Here is a 20,033-nt window from a genome sequence, read left to right as displayed (position 1 = left end):
CAATATGATTGGTGGATTATGTGGTTGGATTAATAGGATAAGTCTAGCTACTGGGTGACCCAGATGCAGAAGTAGGAGTAGAAGCTTCAAGAAAGAAGATGTAGAAATGGCCCAACTTCTAGAAACCTTGGGTATTATAGATCCTATAGATCCTAAATCTCAGTGTAATATTGGAGGTTGGAAATGTATCATGGTATGTGATATACAAGTATGAACTTTCATAGAAGGTCAAGCTACCTAGGGAAGAATGAGCCAATAGGACCGGCTAAAAGGATAGCAAGAACAGCGTGACTGGCAAGAGAGCTAGAAAGGTATCTAGCAAGGTAAGGAGGCAGTTTGCCTCCTTGTGGGCCTGATGTTGAGATAATCACAGCTAAACAGGTTGATTATTGAGTCATGTTACTTCTTTATTTCTATAACCCCATGGGTTTTTAATAAGGCTTAATTAAATATTCCTGTTCTCAACTGGCTACTGTCATACCCCAGTACTGGGCAGTGTCCTTCCAGAACAAAGACACCTTTTTCTAATTTGTTTAAGTGCCTGGTGTGGGCTAGCTGTGGCCTTGGATGTGCTATGAGGAACAAGGGAGGAGTCTTATGATTGTGACTGGATCAAACGCTACAGGAGGACCAGGCCCTGCCTGAGGTCAATGATAATTCATGAGAGAACCCCAAGAGGAAGAGAATCTTCTGCAGATGGTGTTGGAGCCCTAATACAGAACTGCATAATTAGTATGTCTGAAATGTGTTGCAAATGTGCCTCAATGTTGAATCAATCCTTAGGGAAGATGGCCAAGTTGTAGGGCAGCTCTGGCTGAGAGTAGCCTCATTCATTTACCTAGTGTTCATGCAGTATGATTGTGTTTGCAGTGTGCCATGATGTTAACAAGTTTGGGGAACATTGCTGTATCACTTGTCAGAGAACATGGGTTTTATATCTTGAAGGAAATAACTAGTCTTCTTCGTACTGATTATCTGTTTCCCAGAATGACCACAAACAAACATTAGAAAGTGATGAAGTAGGAAAATGTCTGCTAAATAACCTTGACCTTCAGCGAGTTTCTAAGACAGAAGTGCTGGAGGATCCTGCAGTGAACATGCATAGGTTGCTGCAAAGGATGAAATCTGGAACATTGGAGAGAATATGAGCTATTTAACTCAGAGTTAAGTAGCTGTGACAGTCTCTATTTAAAGCTGACAAACCATTCTTACTCTTACCAGTGTTAGTAGTGTGTACCTATGATAATCTGAGCTACTGATAACATTATTGTGTTCATTCTTTCTTTGAAATGTCCCCAGGCCAGCCTCCTCGTTTATATTCTCCTAAATCATAGCACCCCTTTCTTAACAGTCAGGCCCTTGACATACAGTTATGCAGTGTCCACTGAGTAGAGGTCAAACTTTACAGTCTGGCACCTCCGTGATCTGGCTTCAGTCTACCCGAATCAGTGAAGATAATGGCAGGAAACGAATGACTCACTCAAAGAGTTTAAAGGAGAATTGAATGAGCAGACTTCCAGAGTGGTAGATAAGGTTGAAAGAACCAATCAGGGATGATGAAACACCCAGGACTTAGCCACAGTAAAGTAATTACCACCCTGGGGCTAAATGGACAGGAAAGCAGGCGTGATACTAGACCCTGGAGAGAACTTGGAGCCAAAGAAGAGACACATCCTAGACAGAAGCTGTAACCAAAGAACTACTACTGCTAAAACAGTCAAGAGGCAGAGAGGCATCTGGGGATAAATACCCAAACTGTTGCTCTTCCTGCACTCTGATCTCAAGCCAGTGTCTCCATTGCCAAACCAACTGGAATCAAGAGGGCAACAGAGCGTGGGTGATGCAGTCTGTAGGGGTCAGCCTCTGCAGAACAGAAAACGTTGGGAATGCCTCTAGGAGAATAACCAGCGCATTCCTTGCTTCCTTCTAATCCTCTAATCCTATGCATTAGTCATGCTGGTTGCCTTTCTTAATGGTACTATGGCAGTTCACACTTCTCTGAATTTGCTCATACTTATGCCTGGAACTCCTTTCTCACTACCCTCCTATATTAATATATTTGAAGTCTTACTTGTCCTTTAAATCCAAGGTTAAAGATGACCTTTAAGACTTCTACGATCCCCCAAACAGATTCTCTGGACCAGGAGTAAGTATGGCTTGCAAAGCTGAAAATATTTACTCTCTTTGCTCAATTTGTTTTCTGGTTTCAGGTCTCACATTTAGGTACTTAATCCATTTTGAGTTAATTTTAGTTCTGTGAAAATGCTATTGGTATTTTGATAGGGATTGCGTTGAATCTGTAGATTGCTTTGGGTAGTATGGAAATTTTAACAATGTTAATTCTTTCAATACATGAGCATGTTATATCTTTCTGTTTGTTTGTGGTATATTCAGTTTCTTTCATAAGTGTCTTACACTTTTTAGAGTATAGGTCTTTTACCTCCTTGATTAAATTTATTTCTAGGAGTTGTATTCTTTTGGGGAAAATTGTAAATGGGATTGTTTTTATAATTTCCCTTTCTGCTATATCCTTATTAGTGTATAGAAATGCAACAGATTTCTGAATACTAATTTTGTCTTGCAACGTTTCTGAATTCATTTATTAATTCTAATAGTTTTTTGGTAGAGTCTTTAGTGTTTTCTATATGTAGTATCATGTTATCTGCAAATAGTGACAGTTTTATTTCTTCCTTTCCAGTTCAGATGCCTTTTATTTCTTTTTCTTGTCTGATTTCTGCAGCTAGTACTATATTGAGTAATAGTGGTGAGAATGGACATCCTTGTCTCATTCCTGATTTTAGAGGAAATGCTTTCAGTTTTTCACCATTGAGTATGATGTTAACTGAGAGTTTTTCATGTATGGCCTTTGTTATGTTGAGGTATGTTTTCTCTAAGCCCACTTTGTTAAGAGTTTTTACCATGAATGAAGTTGTATTTTGTCAAATAATCTTTCTGCATCTATTGAGATGATCATATGATTTTATCCTTCCTCTTATTAATGAATGTTATATGTCACACTGATTGATTTGCAAATATTGAACCATCCTTGTATCCTGGGAATAAATCCCACTTAATCGTGGGGAATGATACTTTCATTGTATTGTTGAATTAGATTTGCTTATGATTCATTGGGTATTTTTGCATCTATGTTCTTCACAGATATTGGCAGGTAGTTTTATTTTTTTTATAGTATCTTTAACTGGCTTTAGTATTGGGATAATGCTGGCCTTATAGAATGAATTTGGAAGTTTTCCTTCCTGTTCAAGTTTTTGGAATAGTTTGAGAATAGTTATTAACTCTTATTTAATTTTTTTAATGTTTGTTTATTTTTGAGAGAGAGACAGAGTGTGAGCAGGCGAGGGGAAGATAGAGAGGGAGACACAGAATCTGAAGTAGGCTCCAGGGTCCAAGCTATCAGCACAGAGCCCGACACAGGGCCTGAACTCATGAACTGCAAGACCATGACCTGAGCCGAAGTCGGACACCTAACCAACTGAGCCACCCAGGCGCCCCATTAACTCTTATTTAAATATTTGGTAGAATTCACTTGTGAAGCCATCTGGTCCTGGACTTTCGTTTCTTGGGAGTTTTTTGATTATCAATTCATTTTTGTTACTAGTAATTGATCTGTTCAAATTTTCTATTTCTTCCTGATTCATTATTGGAAGACTGTATGTTTCCAGGAATTTATCTATTTCTTCTAGATTGCCTAGTTTGTTGGCCTACAATTTTTCATAGCATTCTCTTATTATTCTATTTCTGTGGTGTCAATTGTTATTTCTTCTCCTTCATTTCTGACTTTATTTATTCGAGTCCTCTCTCTTATATTCTGATGAGTCTGGCTAAAGGTATATCAATTTTGTTTATGTGAGGAGATGATAAGTGCAACAGAAAATAATAGAGGAACATGGAACAAGTTACAATTTTAAGTAGAATGGTTATGACAGGACTCACTAAAAAGGTACCACTTAGGCAAAGGCTTGATGGAGGTGAGGGATTTGTTCATAGAGCTATCTCAGGCAAAAGTATTCCAGACAATGATGAGTCAATGCCAGGGGTCTGGTTAGGGAGTCTGTTGGTGTGATCAAGGAGTAGCAGGAAGGCAGAGCAGCTGGAAAAAAGTCAATAAAGAGGATTGTAAGAAATGAAAGCAGTGAGGCAACTGGGGCCAAATCATATGGACTTTGGCTTCTGCTGAAAGAACTGGAGAGCCACTTACGAGACTGTGCAGAGGAATGACCTGATCTGACTGAAGTTTTAAGAGTACCACTCTACTCAATCTGTTGAGAATATACCAGAGGTTGGCAAATTGTTCTGGAAGGAGCCAGAGAGTAAATATTTTAGGCTATGTGAGCTATATAGTTTTTCTCCCAACTCTGCTATTGTAGCATATGTTTATCCAAACACATGAATGAGCCACGACTGTGTTCCATTAAAACTTTATTTATAGGGACCAAAATTTGAGTTGCATATAATTTTCATGTAGCCTCAAAATAGTCTTCTTCTTTTGATTTCTTTAACCATTTTGATCTCAGGAATGTACAAAACCAGGAAGTTGGGCCAATTTAGCCAGTAGGCAGTAGTTTGTCAACCTCTTAAATAGATTGTAAGGGGATAAAAGAACAATGGAGACCATTTATAATCCAAGGGAGAGAGATGATGATAATTTAGACCAAGGGAACAGCAGTTAAGGTGTAAGAATGGTCCTATTCTAAATGCATTTTGAAGGTTAAGCCAAAAAGACTTGCTGATGATTTGGATGTGGGTCATGAGAGAAAGGAAGAATGAAGGAAGCTCAGGATTTTCATCTGAGCACCTTGAAGGGTATGTTGCCATCAACTGAGATAGGGAAATGTGAGAACTAAGCCCATTGACCCAATCAAAGGAGTGACACAGAGACTCGGGGCACAACGAAGTGAAGCCTTAATCAACGTTCTTGCAAGAGCAGGTGTCTAATGGACAGGCACACTTGGGGCAGTTACAGCAGGCAATTTGTCTCCTAGCATGAAGTCCTTCCCCTGATTCCTCATTGGCTGAGTACTACAGAGATTACAGCCTTACCTGGAAGTCACCTATGCCCATGTAAGGCCAGAAAGTAGTCTGATTGGAACAAATGTACATTCCTTGAGGTGATGCAGAGACTTCAGTTCTTTGGCTCATGCTCATTGCAAAGCCTGTAAAAAATAAGCCTGTGAAATGAAGAGGTGAAGAAGAACCAGGAACTGAAGTGTCTAAGGGCTTGGGACTCCAATGTGGTGGGGATGGGGATGTTTGTACATATTTCCAATAGGTTGTAGACCTATTGTTAACTAGACAGCACAGTTTTTATTTGGTATTTCTGAAAATGAATCATCTCACTTACTTCTCACAGGAAGACTGTAAGTGAAGTGGGTTTTAGGGTAGAAGATCAGAAGTTTCATTTGACATGTTGACTTTGAGATGCTTATTAGATGGTGAGGAGGCAGATGGATATACACCTTTGGAGTTTGAAGAAAAGTGTGGTGTGAAGATATTCTTTGGGGAATCATCACAAATAGATAATATTTAAAGCCTTGTGACTGTGTGAGATCAGCCAGAGAATAAACATTAATAGAAAAGACAAAAGAACTGAGGACTGAACCCCGGTATCAAAACATTAAAAGGTTGATGCAAAGAGAGAAAGGAGCAGTCAGTAAGTTAAGTGGAACACCAAAATAGTTGGTGTCCTGGAAGCAAAGGGAAGAAAGGGAATCAATGAGGAAGAAGTGAACAATATACCAGATACTGTTATAACAATATACTGCTAGATCAATTAGGATGAACTGAAAATTGACCATTGGATTTAGCAACATGGACTCATGGATGACTTTAATGAGATTGGTTTCCATTGAGCTGTGGGATTGAAAACCTAGTTAAGAGTGGGTTTAACAGAGGATAGGAGGAAAGCAATTTGTAGCAGTGAGAAGGGCAATTCTTTTTTTCTAGCTTTGTGACAAAGGAGCCAATGCCAGAGAAATGATGGGGGAGAAGTAGAGTCAAGAGAGACTTTTTTAACATGGGAAAAATAATGTCATGTTTGTATGCTGATGGGGGTAACAAGAGAGAAGGAGAATCCAAAGTATGATAACTTTATTATTTTATAATAACTCAAAGAGGAACATCTATACTCCATTTACTAGAATATGGGTATCCTTGTCTATAATTACACAAGGTAAATAATATACATAGATAACAAAAATAATTAGAATAATGAGCTGTAAAAAGTTTTTGATTTTTTAAAATGTTAATTGAATTCTGAGAGAGAGACAGAGAGAGAACACATGCCAAGCGAGTGGGGAAGGGGCTGAGGGAGAGGGAGACAGGATCCCAACCAGGCTCCACATTGTCAGCACAGAGCCTGATGTGGGGCTCAAGCTCATGAACCTCGAGATCATGACCTGAGCCAAAGTTGGATGTTTAACCCACTGAGCCACTCAGGCGCCCCAAAGTCTTTGATGTTTAATTGGCAATTTTGTTTGCTACCTTAGAATTTAGGACTGTTTCTTTTGGGATAAGTTATATGACCCAATTCTGTTAAAGAAGCTGAGCTAGAGGTGCCGGCTGGCTCAGTCATTGGAGAATGCGACTCTTTTATTTATTTATTTTTTGAATGTTTATTATTTTTGAGAGAAAGAGAAAAAGAGAGAGAGAGAGAGAGAGAGAGAGAGAGTGCAAGCTGGGGAGGGGCAGAGGGACAGGGAGACACAGAATACAAAGCAGGCTCCAGGCTCTGAGCTGTCAGCACAGAGCCCAAAGCGGGGCTCAAACCCACAAACTGTGAGATCATGACCTGAACCGAAGTTGGACACCCAGCTGACTGAGCCACCCACGTGCCCCTGGAGCATGCAACTCTTGATCTTGGGGTTGTGAATTTGAGCCCCATGTTGGGTGTAGAGATTGCATAAATAAATAAATCTAAACATAAATAGAAGCTGACCTGATGCCTTAATTTTCCTCTTTATTAAATTTTCCTATAGTATAGGCATTTGATATCATTCCACTGACCTTACTTAGCCTTAATTACCTGTAATTTTATTATCAACAAACTTGATGATGATTTTTCCCTTGAAAAATATTTCTGTATGTTAAGGCTAATACCAATTTGTACACTTTGTCCTCCCCTTCTTAGTTCAGAGCAAGCACAATCAGAGGAAATGCAGGGGACTAGGAAACAAATCAGTGATTGTCAACTTCCACGTTCCCATTTAACACTTAGTTGACAATTTTCAGAAGGCTTTGTAATTCGAAAGCTAAAGTCATAGAAATAGTTATAAAGTTTTAGCAGACAGTTTTGAAAAGAAATTTCCAAACCTCTCTATGGAATTAAGACCAACATTAGATAATCTACTGATTTTCCAGCCTACTGGTGTCTCCCTAAACTCAGACTTTGAATAAACAAATTGAGTTTTGTCTTTCAATTAATTATCATTTAAATTAGGACATCTCTTAATACATAAGAGCGCTTTGTATAAGACAAAACTGAAGATTGTCTTAGGCATGTTTGAGAAGGTTTATTCAATAAAACCTTAAAGCAAATAGGTGGATTAGATGTTCCCACACATTTTTTTCCAAATATTGATTTTTTTAAACATTTTTTTTTTTGAGATAGAGCACATGTGCACAAGCAGGGGAAAGGCAGAGAGAGAGAGGGAAGAGAGAGAGAGAGAGAGAGAGAGAGAGAGAGAGAGAGAGAGAGAGAGAATCTTAAGCAGGCTCCATGCTCAGTGCAGAACACCACACAGGGCTCAATCCCACAGCACTAGGATTGTGACCTGAGCCAAAATCAAGAGTCAGACCCTCAACCAGCTGAGCCACTCAGGTGCCCCCGATTTTTTTTTTTGATGGTTGTTATTAATATATCAAAAAAGTTAAGGAATCTTTCTCTGAAAATGGTGGACAGCACTATACAATTTCTGAGGCAGCAATGTAAATATGAAATTATCAGCCCCTGCATTTCCTTTTCAGCTAACTGGAACAGACAATACTAAGCAACAGCCATAGGTTTCCTTTTCATTCTGTATAATTACCATCTCTAATCTTGAACCATTCAATCATTCCTACTCCCATACTCTGTACTATTGCCATAGCCAGCTTATGATGATTCTTGAAAATTTCTGTATATACCCCAGATAATACATCTATCACCAGTGGCCCCTTTACCCTTTATAATCATGGCATGAGGGGTATAGAAGTGGTATTTTTGGGACTCAGGGTAGAATAGAATGAGTGGTTAGAGAGAGGGTATTAGGACCAGGATAAAATAGAAGAGTTGGTATAGGTTGAGGCTCTTCCAGATGGTAGACAGAGTGTGGCTACAGGGCGAGTGGGTTTGGAGAGAACTTAGGAGTACCATATAGGCTGGATGGTCGGTTAAAGAAGGAGAAGAAAATACTTTAATTTCCTTCAGTTATTGCTCCCACTAGTGGCTCAACTGCACCAATTAAAATGAAACCACATAGCCACTTGGATGTCTGGGAAGACCTGAGAGTGCCAGAGGTGTGTGCTCACTTTTTCCCTTTCTCCAGAGTTGGCCCACAGATAGTGAAAACAGGTATGACATCAGGCATCTCTTTTTTCATCTGGACTGTGGCTTCGATTGGTCAGGGTATCTCATTTCTCCAACATTTGTTGAAGCTATTAATACCTCCCCCAGTTCTTTTTTCTGTCAGAATGCTTAAGGAACACTGAGAAATCAGAGAAATATCTGAGAACAAATAGAGTGAATTGGTTCTATTTGTTATTAATAACAAATCCTAGGAGTCCCATATTCCCAGAGATCCACAAATCATTTGCCAATATCTAGTTTGACAGTAGCTAGATTTGTCCACTATCGTACCAGAAGCCTTTTCACGTGATGTCTGGAGAACTGAGGTGGAATGTAAGAAAATTTAAACCTGGGGTTTGCTAAAAAGAAATAGGGATGATATAGTTTTATTTTTCTCGAACTTTTACTTCATCTACTTACTAAGGCCCTTATTAAGAAACTTTACAAGCCTCCTACAGAACTGAGGATCTTTAAGACTTTTTTGCAACTCTCTCTGGGGTTAGACCTTTAGATGTAATGCCTGTGGTGGAGGAAAACAGAGTCATGGGAATAAGTTATAAATAGGCTTTTGTCAGAATACTTCCTGCCTGAGGGTCAGATCTGTAGTGCTGTTTTTAATTGTAAATTTACTAATGATTAGAATCCTTTGTTTAAACCCTATTATGGTAAATTATTAATACATCATTACAGGGTTCCCATAGGCCTGAGCTATTTCTATAGTGCATTGTGACTCTAATACCCCCAAATGGGCCACAAGGAAACGTGTTGTTGTCTTTTAAGACTGAGAGGCACATGATTGATGTACAATTAGACTCTTTATTGTGTCCTGTCAAATAGCAATTGCCATCACCTCCCTAATCCCCTCTAAAATACTTCAATAAATGAAATAGAATATTCCTAAATATTACCAAATTCTCAAAATATGTTCCAAAATTATACTAAATGGGTGACAGAATCAAAGTTGTTTATACTATCTTGATTACCCTACTTTGTTTAAAGTTTTACTTTTTACTTACTAAATTCATATGGTAGATAATAATTAGTTGCTTAATTTTCCTACTGGAGAAAATTTTAATTTAATATGATTAGGCCATCCAATAGAATAAGTCACAAAGGGTTTTTACTTTTTTCCAGATATAGCTACCAAATAGGCACTTTAAGATTCACTGGCTTGCTCTCTCTTTCTCTCAAAATAAATAAATAAACTTAAAAATAAGAGGGGGTCACCTAGGTAACTTGGTCAGTTAAGTGTCCAACTCTTGATTTTGCCTCAAGTCATGATCTCATGGTCGTGAGACTGAGTCCCACGTCAAGATCTACAGGGAGTGTGGAGCCTGCTTGGGATTCTCTCTCTCCCTCTTTCTCTTCCCCTCCCCTGTTTGTGCTCTCTCAAAATAAATAAATAAACTTAAAAAAAAAAGACTCACTAACTTAGATTTATTACATCCTAAAAGTCAAAATTTTGCAATGGCTAGATTTTTGTTCAAGTCACTTTCAAAAATGTGGTCTGCCTCCTTCTCTTATAATTCTTAAGACATAATAATGCAACACTATGATAAAATTGCCCGATCTGCACCTTTCTTTAAATGTCACATGTTTTTTAAGTTTTGTTTGTTTGTTTATTTTTGAGAGAGTGAGCAAGAGTAGGGGAGGGGCAGAGAGAGAGGGAGAGAGAGAACCCCAAGTAGGCTCTGCACTGCCAGTGCTGAGCCTGATGTAGGGTTCCAACCCACGAACCAAGAGATCATGACCTGAAATCAAGAGTTGGAGGCTTTACTGACTGAGTCAACCAGGTGTTCCTAAATGCCACATTTTTAATGTTAATTATCTTAAAGCATAATACTATTATAATAATTTCCATTCCACTGTCTTAAAAAAGTATGCACATGATTAAAAAAACCGGCAGTACACAAGGGTACCAGCTGAAAATTTTCCATCTGTGTTAGTTTGCTCGGGATGCTGCAACAGAGTACCACCCGCTGGTGACTCAACGGAAATTTATTTACTCCAACCTCTGAATTGAGAAGTTCAAAACGGAAGTGCTGGCAGATTTAGTTTCTGGGGTGGGCTGTATTCAATGGCTACTTTCTGGCTGTGTCCTCTGGTGACCTTTTGTCTGTGCCCCACCCTTATGACTTATTTAACCTTAATTATCTCCATAAAGGCCCTGTATCCAAATATAGTCACACGGGTTGGGTGGGGTTAGAGCTTCAACCTATAAATTTGTGGCAGGGGAACATAATTCCGTCTATAACACCACTCAATCCCTAGTCTCAATCTCCAGAGAAAACCATTTTCAGTCAATTTTTGACTTTAATTCTTCTGGTGCTTATTTTTATAATTCTGTTATATACTTAAACATCTGGTTTTTTAGAGTATAGATATTTAGACAATATAACTTTTGGCTGGATATAATGAAGAATAGGAAATTCGTTGATTTAACATTATCTGCTAACTCCCAGCTTTAAAAAAAAATCTTTGCTAGTATTAATTTTAACATTTTCAGTTGGTTGATTTTATAACTGTAAAAAACAAATTTCGGTTTCTTATTCTATTAACTGTGGGCATTCTCTCTTTTCTATGGTGTAAAAGAAGAAATTATCTCCTTTACCATGTCCTACACCTCTCCTCTTTCCCTCCCCCTTCTGACTTTTGTCAGCAATACCATTACTTTGACTTGCCAGGGTTTGTAATATTTATATTCTATTGTTAAATATAAGTGAGTCATATAATTTGATTTTAAAACAATTACAGTATGATGGCATACAACTATTATTAATTATAAAACAAATAGTATGTTAAGATCCACTGAGAAAGAAATACATGATTTTCTAAAGTACAACTTCAAGTAATTTTTCAGAAGGAGGATATAAGGAACATTAAACAAATGATTCTCATGTAAATATAAAGTAAACATTTTTCAAAGATTTTATTCAACGTAAAATTTAATGAAGAAACTAGCAAAATGTTAAAACTGGTCCAAAGAAACACTTAAGAAGCTAAGTATGTATTAGCGATGTACAAATGTTAGGATGATACTGCTGGGTTAGATAAAAAACTGGTTAATGTTCAGCTGGGCCATACACCATGCAGAAGTTATTTGAATCTCCATGAGACGAAAATCTGCTGGACAAGTTAACCTCTGTCCTGACCGAGTTATAAAATAGCCTAGGCAATAAGAAGTCAAACCCAGCACTGCATCAAAACAACACCCAGTTATCTTCTTGCTTATTTCCAAGTTGTGAATATTTGACATAAGTAATCTTGCCAAGTACTTACATATATAAACATGTTGTTATTTTGCCCTTATACTTGGATGGTGATTCAACTGGGTAGAGCATCCTGGGTTTAAAACATTTTTTTCCCCAAAACATTGAAAGCATTGCTCCATTGTCTTCTGATAGACAGTGTTGTTAAAGGTCAGTCTGAGTGTTAATCCTTTCTGATACCCAACTTCTCACTCTCTCTCTCTCAAATATTTTAGATCTCCCCTTTCTGACATTTTATAAGAACTGTTCTCATGTGAATTTTTTTCATTCACCCCTGTTAGCGCTAAAGGGACATTTTTGATCTTTATCAGCTCACTTTATCAGCTCAAGATTTTCTCCTTCTGTTTCCCTGGTTATTGTGTTTTCTATATTTTCTCTAGAACTCCTGTTACACAGATGTTGGACCTTGAGACTGATCCTCTATATCTTTCAACTTTTGTCTCATATTTCACATCTTTTGTTTATTTGTTCAACATTTAGGAGATTTCTTCTACTTCAACTCCCATTCTTTCTATTAAAACTCTTGCTTTGAGGGGCACCTGGGTGGCTCAGTGGGTTGAGTGTCAGACTCAATTTCAGCTCAGGTCAGCATCTCACAGTTGTGAGACTGAGACCTGCATCGGGTATTGTGCAGAGCATGGAGCCCGCTTCAGATTCTCTCCTCTCTCTCTCTCTCTCTCTCTTTCTGCCCTTCTGCCCATCACCTGCTCACCATCTCTCTCTCTTTCTCAAAACAAAGAAACAAAACAAAAAACCAAAAACTCTTGCTTTGGCAATCCCATTTTAAATTTGCCAAAACTCCTCATTTTTTATTACTACTTTTTTTTAAGTAGCTTGCTATTGTTTTAGGACCCAGTTTTTTGTCAAATTTCTCTGATGTTACTAACTAGAATTAAAAAAAAAATACTCTGTCTCTGAACTATGCTTTCCCCCACTGGAGAAATGACCTGTTTGTTCAATTTGGTCTTTTTTTGTGTGCTATTGATGTGCAGTTCATTTTCCTCAGATGTCTGGTAATTGTTGTCATTCACCTATATTTTTGAATGAAAGATAAGGATTGATAACTGAGGTTAATGTTGTATATTTTTCTCCAAGATGCTTTTCCGTGACTGGGGGGCTGATAGTGATGTCTATGTCAATGTCCAGGCTCTGTTGTATGATGTGAGAGCAGAAGTAGGTGAGTGGGTTGCATCTGCCACTGCCCCAGACCAGGAACTTGGCCTCATTTACACTGATCACTTAATTCCTTTACAATCACTTTGTTGATTTCAGCCTGGGGCAAACACTGAATTCTAACTAACATAGGAAGAGTCAATGGGGGGGGCCACATGAAACAGATTTGCAATTACTTTAATTAGCCCCTTGGTCCTGTGACTTTCAGGCTTAGATGTCTGTCTAGGACTATGCAGGGAAGAACACATCCCTCTAGAACTGCAGCCTTATTTGGTCATTGCGTTCTGGGCCACAGCCTTTTCCAGTCGGTTATCTATCAACTCAAGGCCATAAACATTCCATCCTTCAGAAAGCCACAGAGGCTGGTCTGTTCTGGTGCCATTCCCCCTGTTCACAGTATGGCTTTGGCTTGGTCCCAGTTTTTACTTCTTCATTGTCATTTCAGTGGAATTTGAAAGAGAAGGTCGGTAGGTGCCAGGACTCCATTCACTGCTCTGAGCTAGAACATTTATATCTTTTAAAACAGAATGCATCGCTACCAAGTTTTACTTGTCCCCTCTACTGTGTTATTATACATTTTCCCCCAAAGACTCCAAGCAGTTAAGAGTATTTATTTTCAAACTGTTATTGTTTTGAATTCTTGTGAATACAGTTTTCATTTTTTGCCCTCACTTTTGCCTTATTGCCACTCTCATGGTACTTCCCAGAATTATACTCTCGTCTTCTAATTGGCTGCTTCTGGTATACAGTAGGTTATCCATAAAGCAAGAATCATAAACTTTGAGGGTGTTTTGAGAGACACTCCTATGGGCAACTAAGCTTTAGGGCATGAAGTTTGTGACATCTATTCTGATTGGCCTGACACTGTTTATCCTGTTATTTGGGTCTATCTTCAGATAGTTGAAAGCTGCCAGATAAACTAAACTCCAACCAGGAATTATAGATTTATTACCTTCACTAGAGCACTATGTAAATTCCTAATGTCAACACTAATCATATTTTTTCTCTTAGCCATCACTGCAGGTCAATGGATCATAATTCAATTCCTCATGAATAAGTTTTTTACATAAAGACCATTTATTATCAAGACACAATTTTATACTTAAGTTATTGGCAGTCAATAATTTGTTTTAATATGATTTAATTACCAAATTTTTCAACTTTTTTTTTCCTGTCTTGAGTTTTAACACATGTAATGGTAACCCTAAAAGAAGCTCAATTAGACAAAGCAATACTCTAGGATTCAGCACAATCATTTCAAAGGAAGAAAATTTATTTCATGTTGTGAATGAAAATTTTAGTAACAACTGTGTTGAAGTTTCTTTTCTAGGACTGTTTCCAAAATGTTATTTCAACTACTCAAGATAAAACTCACTATCAGGATGTGAGATTTCAAAATGTTACAGGTGAGAAACACATGCCAAAGCATCACACATCTGTTTAATTTCATTAGTTACAAGTGAACTGGTGGATAAGTCATGATTTCAGTGTGTAGAGTATTCCTATTAAGATTCTGAGGTTTCAGTGATGATAAGAAATGGGTATTGCTATAGGGAGATTCTAGGTGAGTCAGGGGGACCATCTCTGGGGCCCCACTCCACAGACTTACAACAACAAAAGCTTCAAATTCCTTGGTGTGGTTCATGAGCACTGAGAAGCAAATGCCATCTCTGCTGGGGATGTAATGAAGGGGCTGTCTTGACAGATAATCTGGAGAGTACATCTGTAGATAAAGATAGATCCTAACCATTTTAAGTAAGGGAGCACTGTTGGGGAACAGATTTTATGTCCAATGATCAACAGGCTGGAAAGAGCTAGCAGTTTCAGAAAGACAAACCTTCTCTTGATAGCTTTAGTGTTGCTTTACCTGAGTGCTTGACAGCTTTAGTACTATATTATGGGTTGGAAACAGGTAAGTAAAGAAACCAATCCCTGAAGACAAGTTAAATGTTTTCAAGTGAATCTGCACAGTGACATAGTAACTCCAAATAACCAAAATGTGCAAAACTACCTTTTATTCTATAATATGAATACTAACCTGTTTTGGCCTGATAATTGTAGCTGTGTGATCTAGTAATTAGATGAGTAATTCAGATCCAGCCCAACTGGGTCACTCCATAGAACTTTTGGTTCAGGTATCACAACCAAAAATGAACCAAGAAATTTCCTGTGTTGTACCTCTAGACTCCAAAGAGAAATAGACGGCAGCCCTACAAGATAGGAAAAACAGATTCTACTTTCTTAGTGCTTTTCTTTTTTCTTTGTCATGGAAACATGTTTTAAGGGAAAGGGATACACATAGAGATTTAAAACTGGAAGAGGCCATCAAGTTCCTTCACTTCTTTCTTTTTCTTTTTTTAAGTATATTTATTTTGAGAGAGAGAGCACATACACACACATACACACACACGTGTGCGCGCGCACACACACACACATATTGGGGGGAAGGGCAGAGAGAGGGAGAGACAGAATTCCAAGCAGGCTCTGAGTTGTCAGTGCAGAGCCCAGTGTGGGGCTTGAACTCAGGAACTGTGAGATCATGACCTGAGCCGAGATCAAAATGTTGGATGCTTAACCAACTGAGCCACAAGGTGCCCTAAGCTCCTTCATTTCTACAGACTTAGAGATGGCCCAGTGATTTGCACAAGGTCCAGCAGTTACCTCGCATCCAGCCTGCTTTGTTAATCAATGGGTGATTTAGTGTGCTCTGCTCATAATTCCCACTTGCTGCTGCTTAGAAATATTTCTAGAGTTCACGTCTTTTATGCTATGGGACTAGCCAAGAAGAACAATTCTTAGTTTGCTCAGCCACATAAAAACTGAAATTGCCAGTTTTTTTCTGGGCAACACATAACAGTTGGGTCACATCAGGTAGATTCTTGTGAAGAGATGATTAGTAGTTTCAGAGTCTGAAAAAACAAAGCTAAGCCTTTCCCCTCCTTCACCTCATAATAGCTGCTCCTGTATCCTGTTTGACTTTTCAGTTTTGAGGAATTCACATTCTCTTTGGTTGTATCAGGGAACGTGAAAATGGACCAAGCCAACATAAAGCTAATTTTATATTGTGGTCACCAGCTAAGTTAATAGCATTTGCCATTTGCTGAATCTTCAGTATGAAACGCTATCTAAAAGTGAGAAGCTCAGTGTTGACCTAGTTCAGTTGATATTTGTTGAGCATCTTACACAATGTTGTCACTGCAGTTAGCATCAAGCAAGTCTTCTAGAAAGTGTCATTTATTTTGATATCACCTGGGATTCAGACGTGCTGGTAGCTTCTCTTCCTTCTGGGAGATGATTAGGTTAATGCTACCTCTCTCCAGAGATGAAATTTTGCCCCATGAAACATCACCTGCACAAGGGTTAGGTCAGTCATCTTGTGTATGTAATGGGTTAGGAATACATGTTCAAGAAACCAGCCTTTTATAAGTCCCATACCACTGCGGTTAGTGTAGGGACAGCTTACACAACTGTTTGATTATACTCTTTCGAGATTTGGCTCTGCTTATTTGGGGTTAGATGGGAGTTTTCCAGCAGTTCATAGTCATCCTGCATGTTGGGGAGACTTTGCCTCATGTCCCGGGTAACCTTTTGGACCTGAATACCAGTGCTATTCTTTGGAGAAACCCTCTGGCCTCGGTATGCCTGAGCCTGGCGTTTACAGATGCCAAACTTGCTGAGCAGGATAAATACATCCCTCTGGAAGGCTTTTGTGAAAATAGCATAGAGAAATGGATTGGCACAGGAGTTAAGTGGATAGAAGAGAACTAGCAAGATTTTGGAGTTGGTAACAGTGATGAGAGGCTTGTTCATAAGTGCTGACAGAGCATAGAATGAGATTGGAGCCATGCACATGAAGTCAGTGAAGATCAACACAGCCATCCTTTTCGCAATTTTGGTGTCTTTGTCCCCGGGGTTGTACTGGGGATTTCGGACTGTGATGTAGATCTTCACGTAACAGGAGCAGACAATGATAAAGGCGACTATGTTGAGCAACAGAACAAGGATAATATATGCCAGGGCAAGAGGTGTCTCAGTGTCCATGGGCAGGCAGATGCTGACCTTGGCATAGCTGCTTATTCCCACCAAAGGGAGCAGGGCCAGCAGGAAGCAGCAAACCCAGCCCCCAATCATGATGGCATATGCGTGCCTGAGGCGCATCTTCCGGTCCAGGCGCATGGCGAAGGTAATGGCATACCAGCGCTCCAGAGTGATGACTGTCAGTGTATACACTGACAGTTCACTGGCAAAGACAGTGAAGAAACCAGCCGCATTGCATCCAGGGCCTGTCTGCCAGTCAATGGCATGGTTGTAGTACTCAGAATGAGTGTAGAGGTCTACAGAGGCAATGAGGAGCAGATACATCCCCATGCAGAAATCTGCAAAGGCCAAGTTGCACATGAGAAAGCGTGGGACAGTCAGTTTGTAGTGGCTGGTAAGGAGGATGATCAAGACAAAGACATTGCCCAGGAGAGCCAGCAGACTAACAAACCACACCACAATTCTCAGGAACTTGTAGCCCATTATGTCTTCACAGGGGTTGAACTCATCTGACTTGGGAGTACACACCATGTCTTCATTGCCTCCACACACAGTGTAGTCATAATGGCTATCGAAGGCCTGTAGGGTCTCTTCTTGTGGGTTTTTAAGCTCCTGGCCAAAACCAAGGATCTCGTCTTCTTGTTCTTCAAAGAAGACATAATAATGAGAGTTGCTGCGAGTATCCTGGAACTTAGAGTTGTCCTTGTATCCAGCATGGCTGTCACCTAGATACTCTTCATATTCCTGGTCGAAGGGACCATTCAAAGCATTCACAGATTTTCTCTGACGCAGGCTCCGAATACTGCTGTCATTACACATGAAGGACTCAAGGATTCTGTAAGGCAACAGAAAGAAGTCACTGCTTGCTGAAAACCCCTAATGGTCCCCACAGGACTTAGCAAAATATGCAGAATACTTACTGTGATCTACATGAGTCGACAAGATTCTACATAATCTAGTCAGGCTTGTTTCTCCTACATTACTTCCTATTACCCACCCTACCCCTTCCCCTGCTGTACTCCAGTGACATTGGCCCTTATTTCTCATCTGCACCCCGTTCAAGAACAATAATGAGTAAAAAAGCATGGATGGTAGAGTCAGTCTGCGTAGGTTAGGATTTGGTTCTACCATTTACTAGCTGTTCACCTTGGGCAGGCCTATGAGGCTTGGCTTTTCCCATTTTTATTTATTTATTAAAAAAATTTTTTTTAACATTTATTTATTATTGAAAAACAGAGACAGTCAGAGCGTGAGCAGGGGAGGGGCAGAGAGAGAGGGAGGCACAGAATCCGAAGCAGGCTCCAGGCTCTGAGCTGTCAGCACAGAGCCCGACGTGGGGCTCGAACTCAGAAACCACAAGATCATGACCTGAGCTGAAGTTGGACGCTTAATTGACTGAGCCACACAGGTGCCCCTGGCTTATCCCATTTTTAAAGTGGAAGGAGTATCTATTTCATATAGGGTCGTTAAAGGATCAGATGAGTATATTTTTTAAAACTCTTACAAAGAGCACCTGGAACACTGATATGCCATGTATGTGTTGGTTATTATTATTACTATTCAGAGCTTTTGAACTCCATGTTCCCTTTGCCTGAAAAACGCATAGCTGCTTCTACTCATTATTCAGTTTTAAATTCAAATGTTCCTTTCTCAGTGAGGCCTTCCCTGATCTCCTTAAATAAACTGTCCTACTTTGTGTTTATTTCTTTTGTAGTAGTATCTGATATCTTCTTACTTTCTTGTTTATTTTCTGACTTCCCCCACTAGACTGAAAACAAAATGCGAGAGGGCTTTTGCCTGACCTATTCATTGCTATGGGATTGGACAGTGCCAAGCACGTGCTAGGTGCTTAATAAATACTTATCAAACAAATGAATAAATGGACATGATCATGCAGGCAGGCTCATGGAAGTGAGATTTAGTTTTTCACTAGCCTGCCATACTGACATCAAAAGGGATTCTTTAATTTGTTTCAGCTGCAGAAGCAGATGTTAATTCATCTATTGGGCTCTGGTTAAAATGCCTAAAGGACTGCCTATTGCAGCTTGTTTGGAGGTTAACGAGAAAACTGGACCCTGCCCTTGACGTATGCTCTAGCCTCCCACCCATCCCTGGTGCTTTCCTACCCCGAGACCGCACAGCCTCAGTATCAAGCCTGCTCTCACCACCCCATACCTGACTTCTGGCTTTCTGCAGGCATTAGGCCATACTGGCCTTCTCTGCACAGCTGTTCAACTTTCCCCTTTGCTTCTGCCCCCACAACTAGATCCCATTTTATTTCTTTTTAAAAAAATATTTATTTATTTTTGAGAGAGAGAGAGAGAGCACGAGCAGGGGAGGAACACACACACACACACACACACACACAGAATCTGAAGCAGGCTCCAGTCTCTGAGCTGTCAGCACAGAGCCTGACACAAGACTTGAACTCATGAACCCGTGAGATCATGACCTGAGCCGAAGTCAGACGCTCAACCAAATGAGCCACCCAGGCGCCCTAGATCCCGTTTTATTTCTGACTGCAAATATGAGTCAGAAAGTCAGCCGGTAGATATTATATAGAAACTGAGCAGAAGTGAGTAAATGATAAATGAAGGTGGTGTTAGGACACAAGAGGGGAAATAATGCAGAGTAAAAATGTAAGTGAAGAAAAGATTCAGACAAAGCACAGAGAGAAGAGGCCATTCCTCCTTTGCAGCTCGTAAGCAGCCTGATAATAAAATAATACATACCATAGCTAATGTTTTTTGAGAATTTAAAATATTCCAGGTAATTGTGATAGGTGTTTTCTATTCAGTTTCTCATTTACTCTTCTCAAACCCTCTGTGAATAGTAACATTACCATCTCCACAGAGGTTCAGGGAGGTTGAGTAAGCAAGCTGGAATAACACAACTAGAAAGTGGCTGAGCAAGGGTACAAAGCCAGTTGACTAGGAATCATGTAGTATGATCTCTACAAGATTCTATATGATCCCCCCCCCCCCCACCTC

General features: G+C 39.5%; 1 protein-coding gene across 5 annotated transcripts in view; it reads right to left on the bottom strand.

The window, feature by feature from the left end:
* Positions 1-15,982: 15,982 nt before the first annotated feature.
* The window catches only part of TSHR (thyroid stimulating hormone receptor), a 156,530-nt gene continuing 152,479 nt past the window's right edge, over positions 15,983-20,033 (bottom strand). For all 5 annotated transcript variants that reach the window (XM_060620451.3, XM_060620448.3, XM_060620449.3 and 2 more), the window contains one exon: positions 15,983-17,878. In XM_060620451.3, coding sequence (XP_060476434.1) covers positions 16,465-17,878 — 1,414 coding nt within the window. In that variant the 3' untranslated portion in view covers positions 15,983-16,464. The remainder of the gene's footprint in view (positions 17,879-20,033) is intronic.

The sequence above is a fragment of the Panthera onca genome, chromosome B3 (assembly GCF_046562875.1).
Source record: "Panthera onca isolate mPanOnc1 chromosome B3, mPanOnc1 haplotype 2, whole genome shotgun sequence".
In the NCBI taxonomy this organism is placed as follows: domain Eukaryota; kingdom Metazoa; phylum Chordata; class Mammalia; order Carnivora; family Felidae; genus Panthera; species Panthera onca.
The sequence above is the reverse complement of the archived record's forward strand: the minus strand, read 5'-3'. Positions and strand labels throughout refer to the sequence as shown.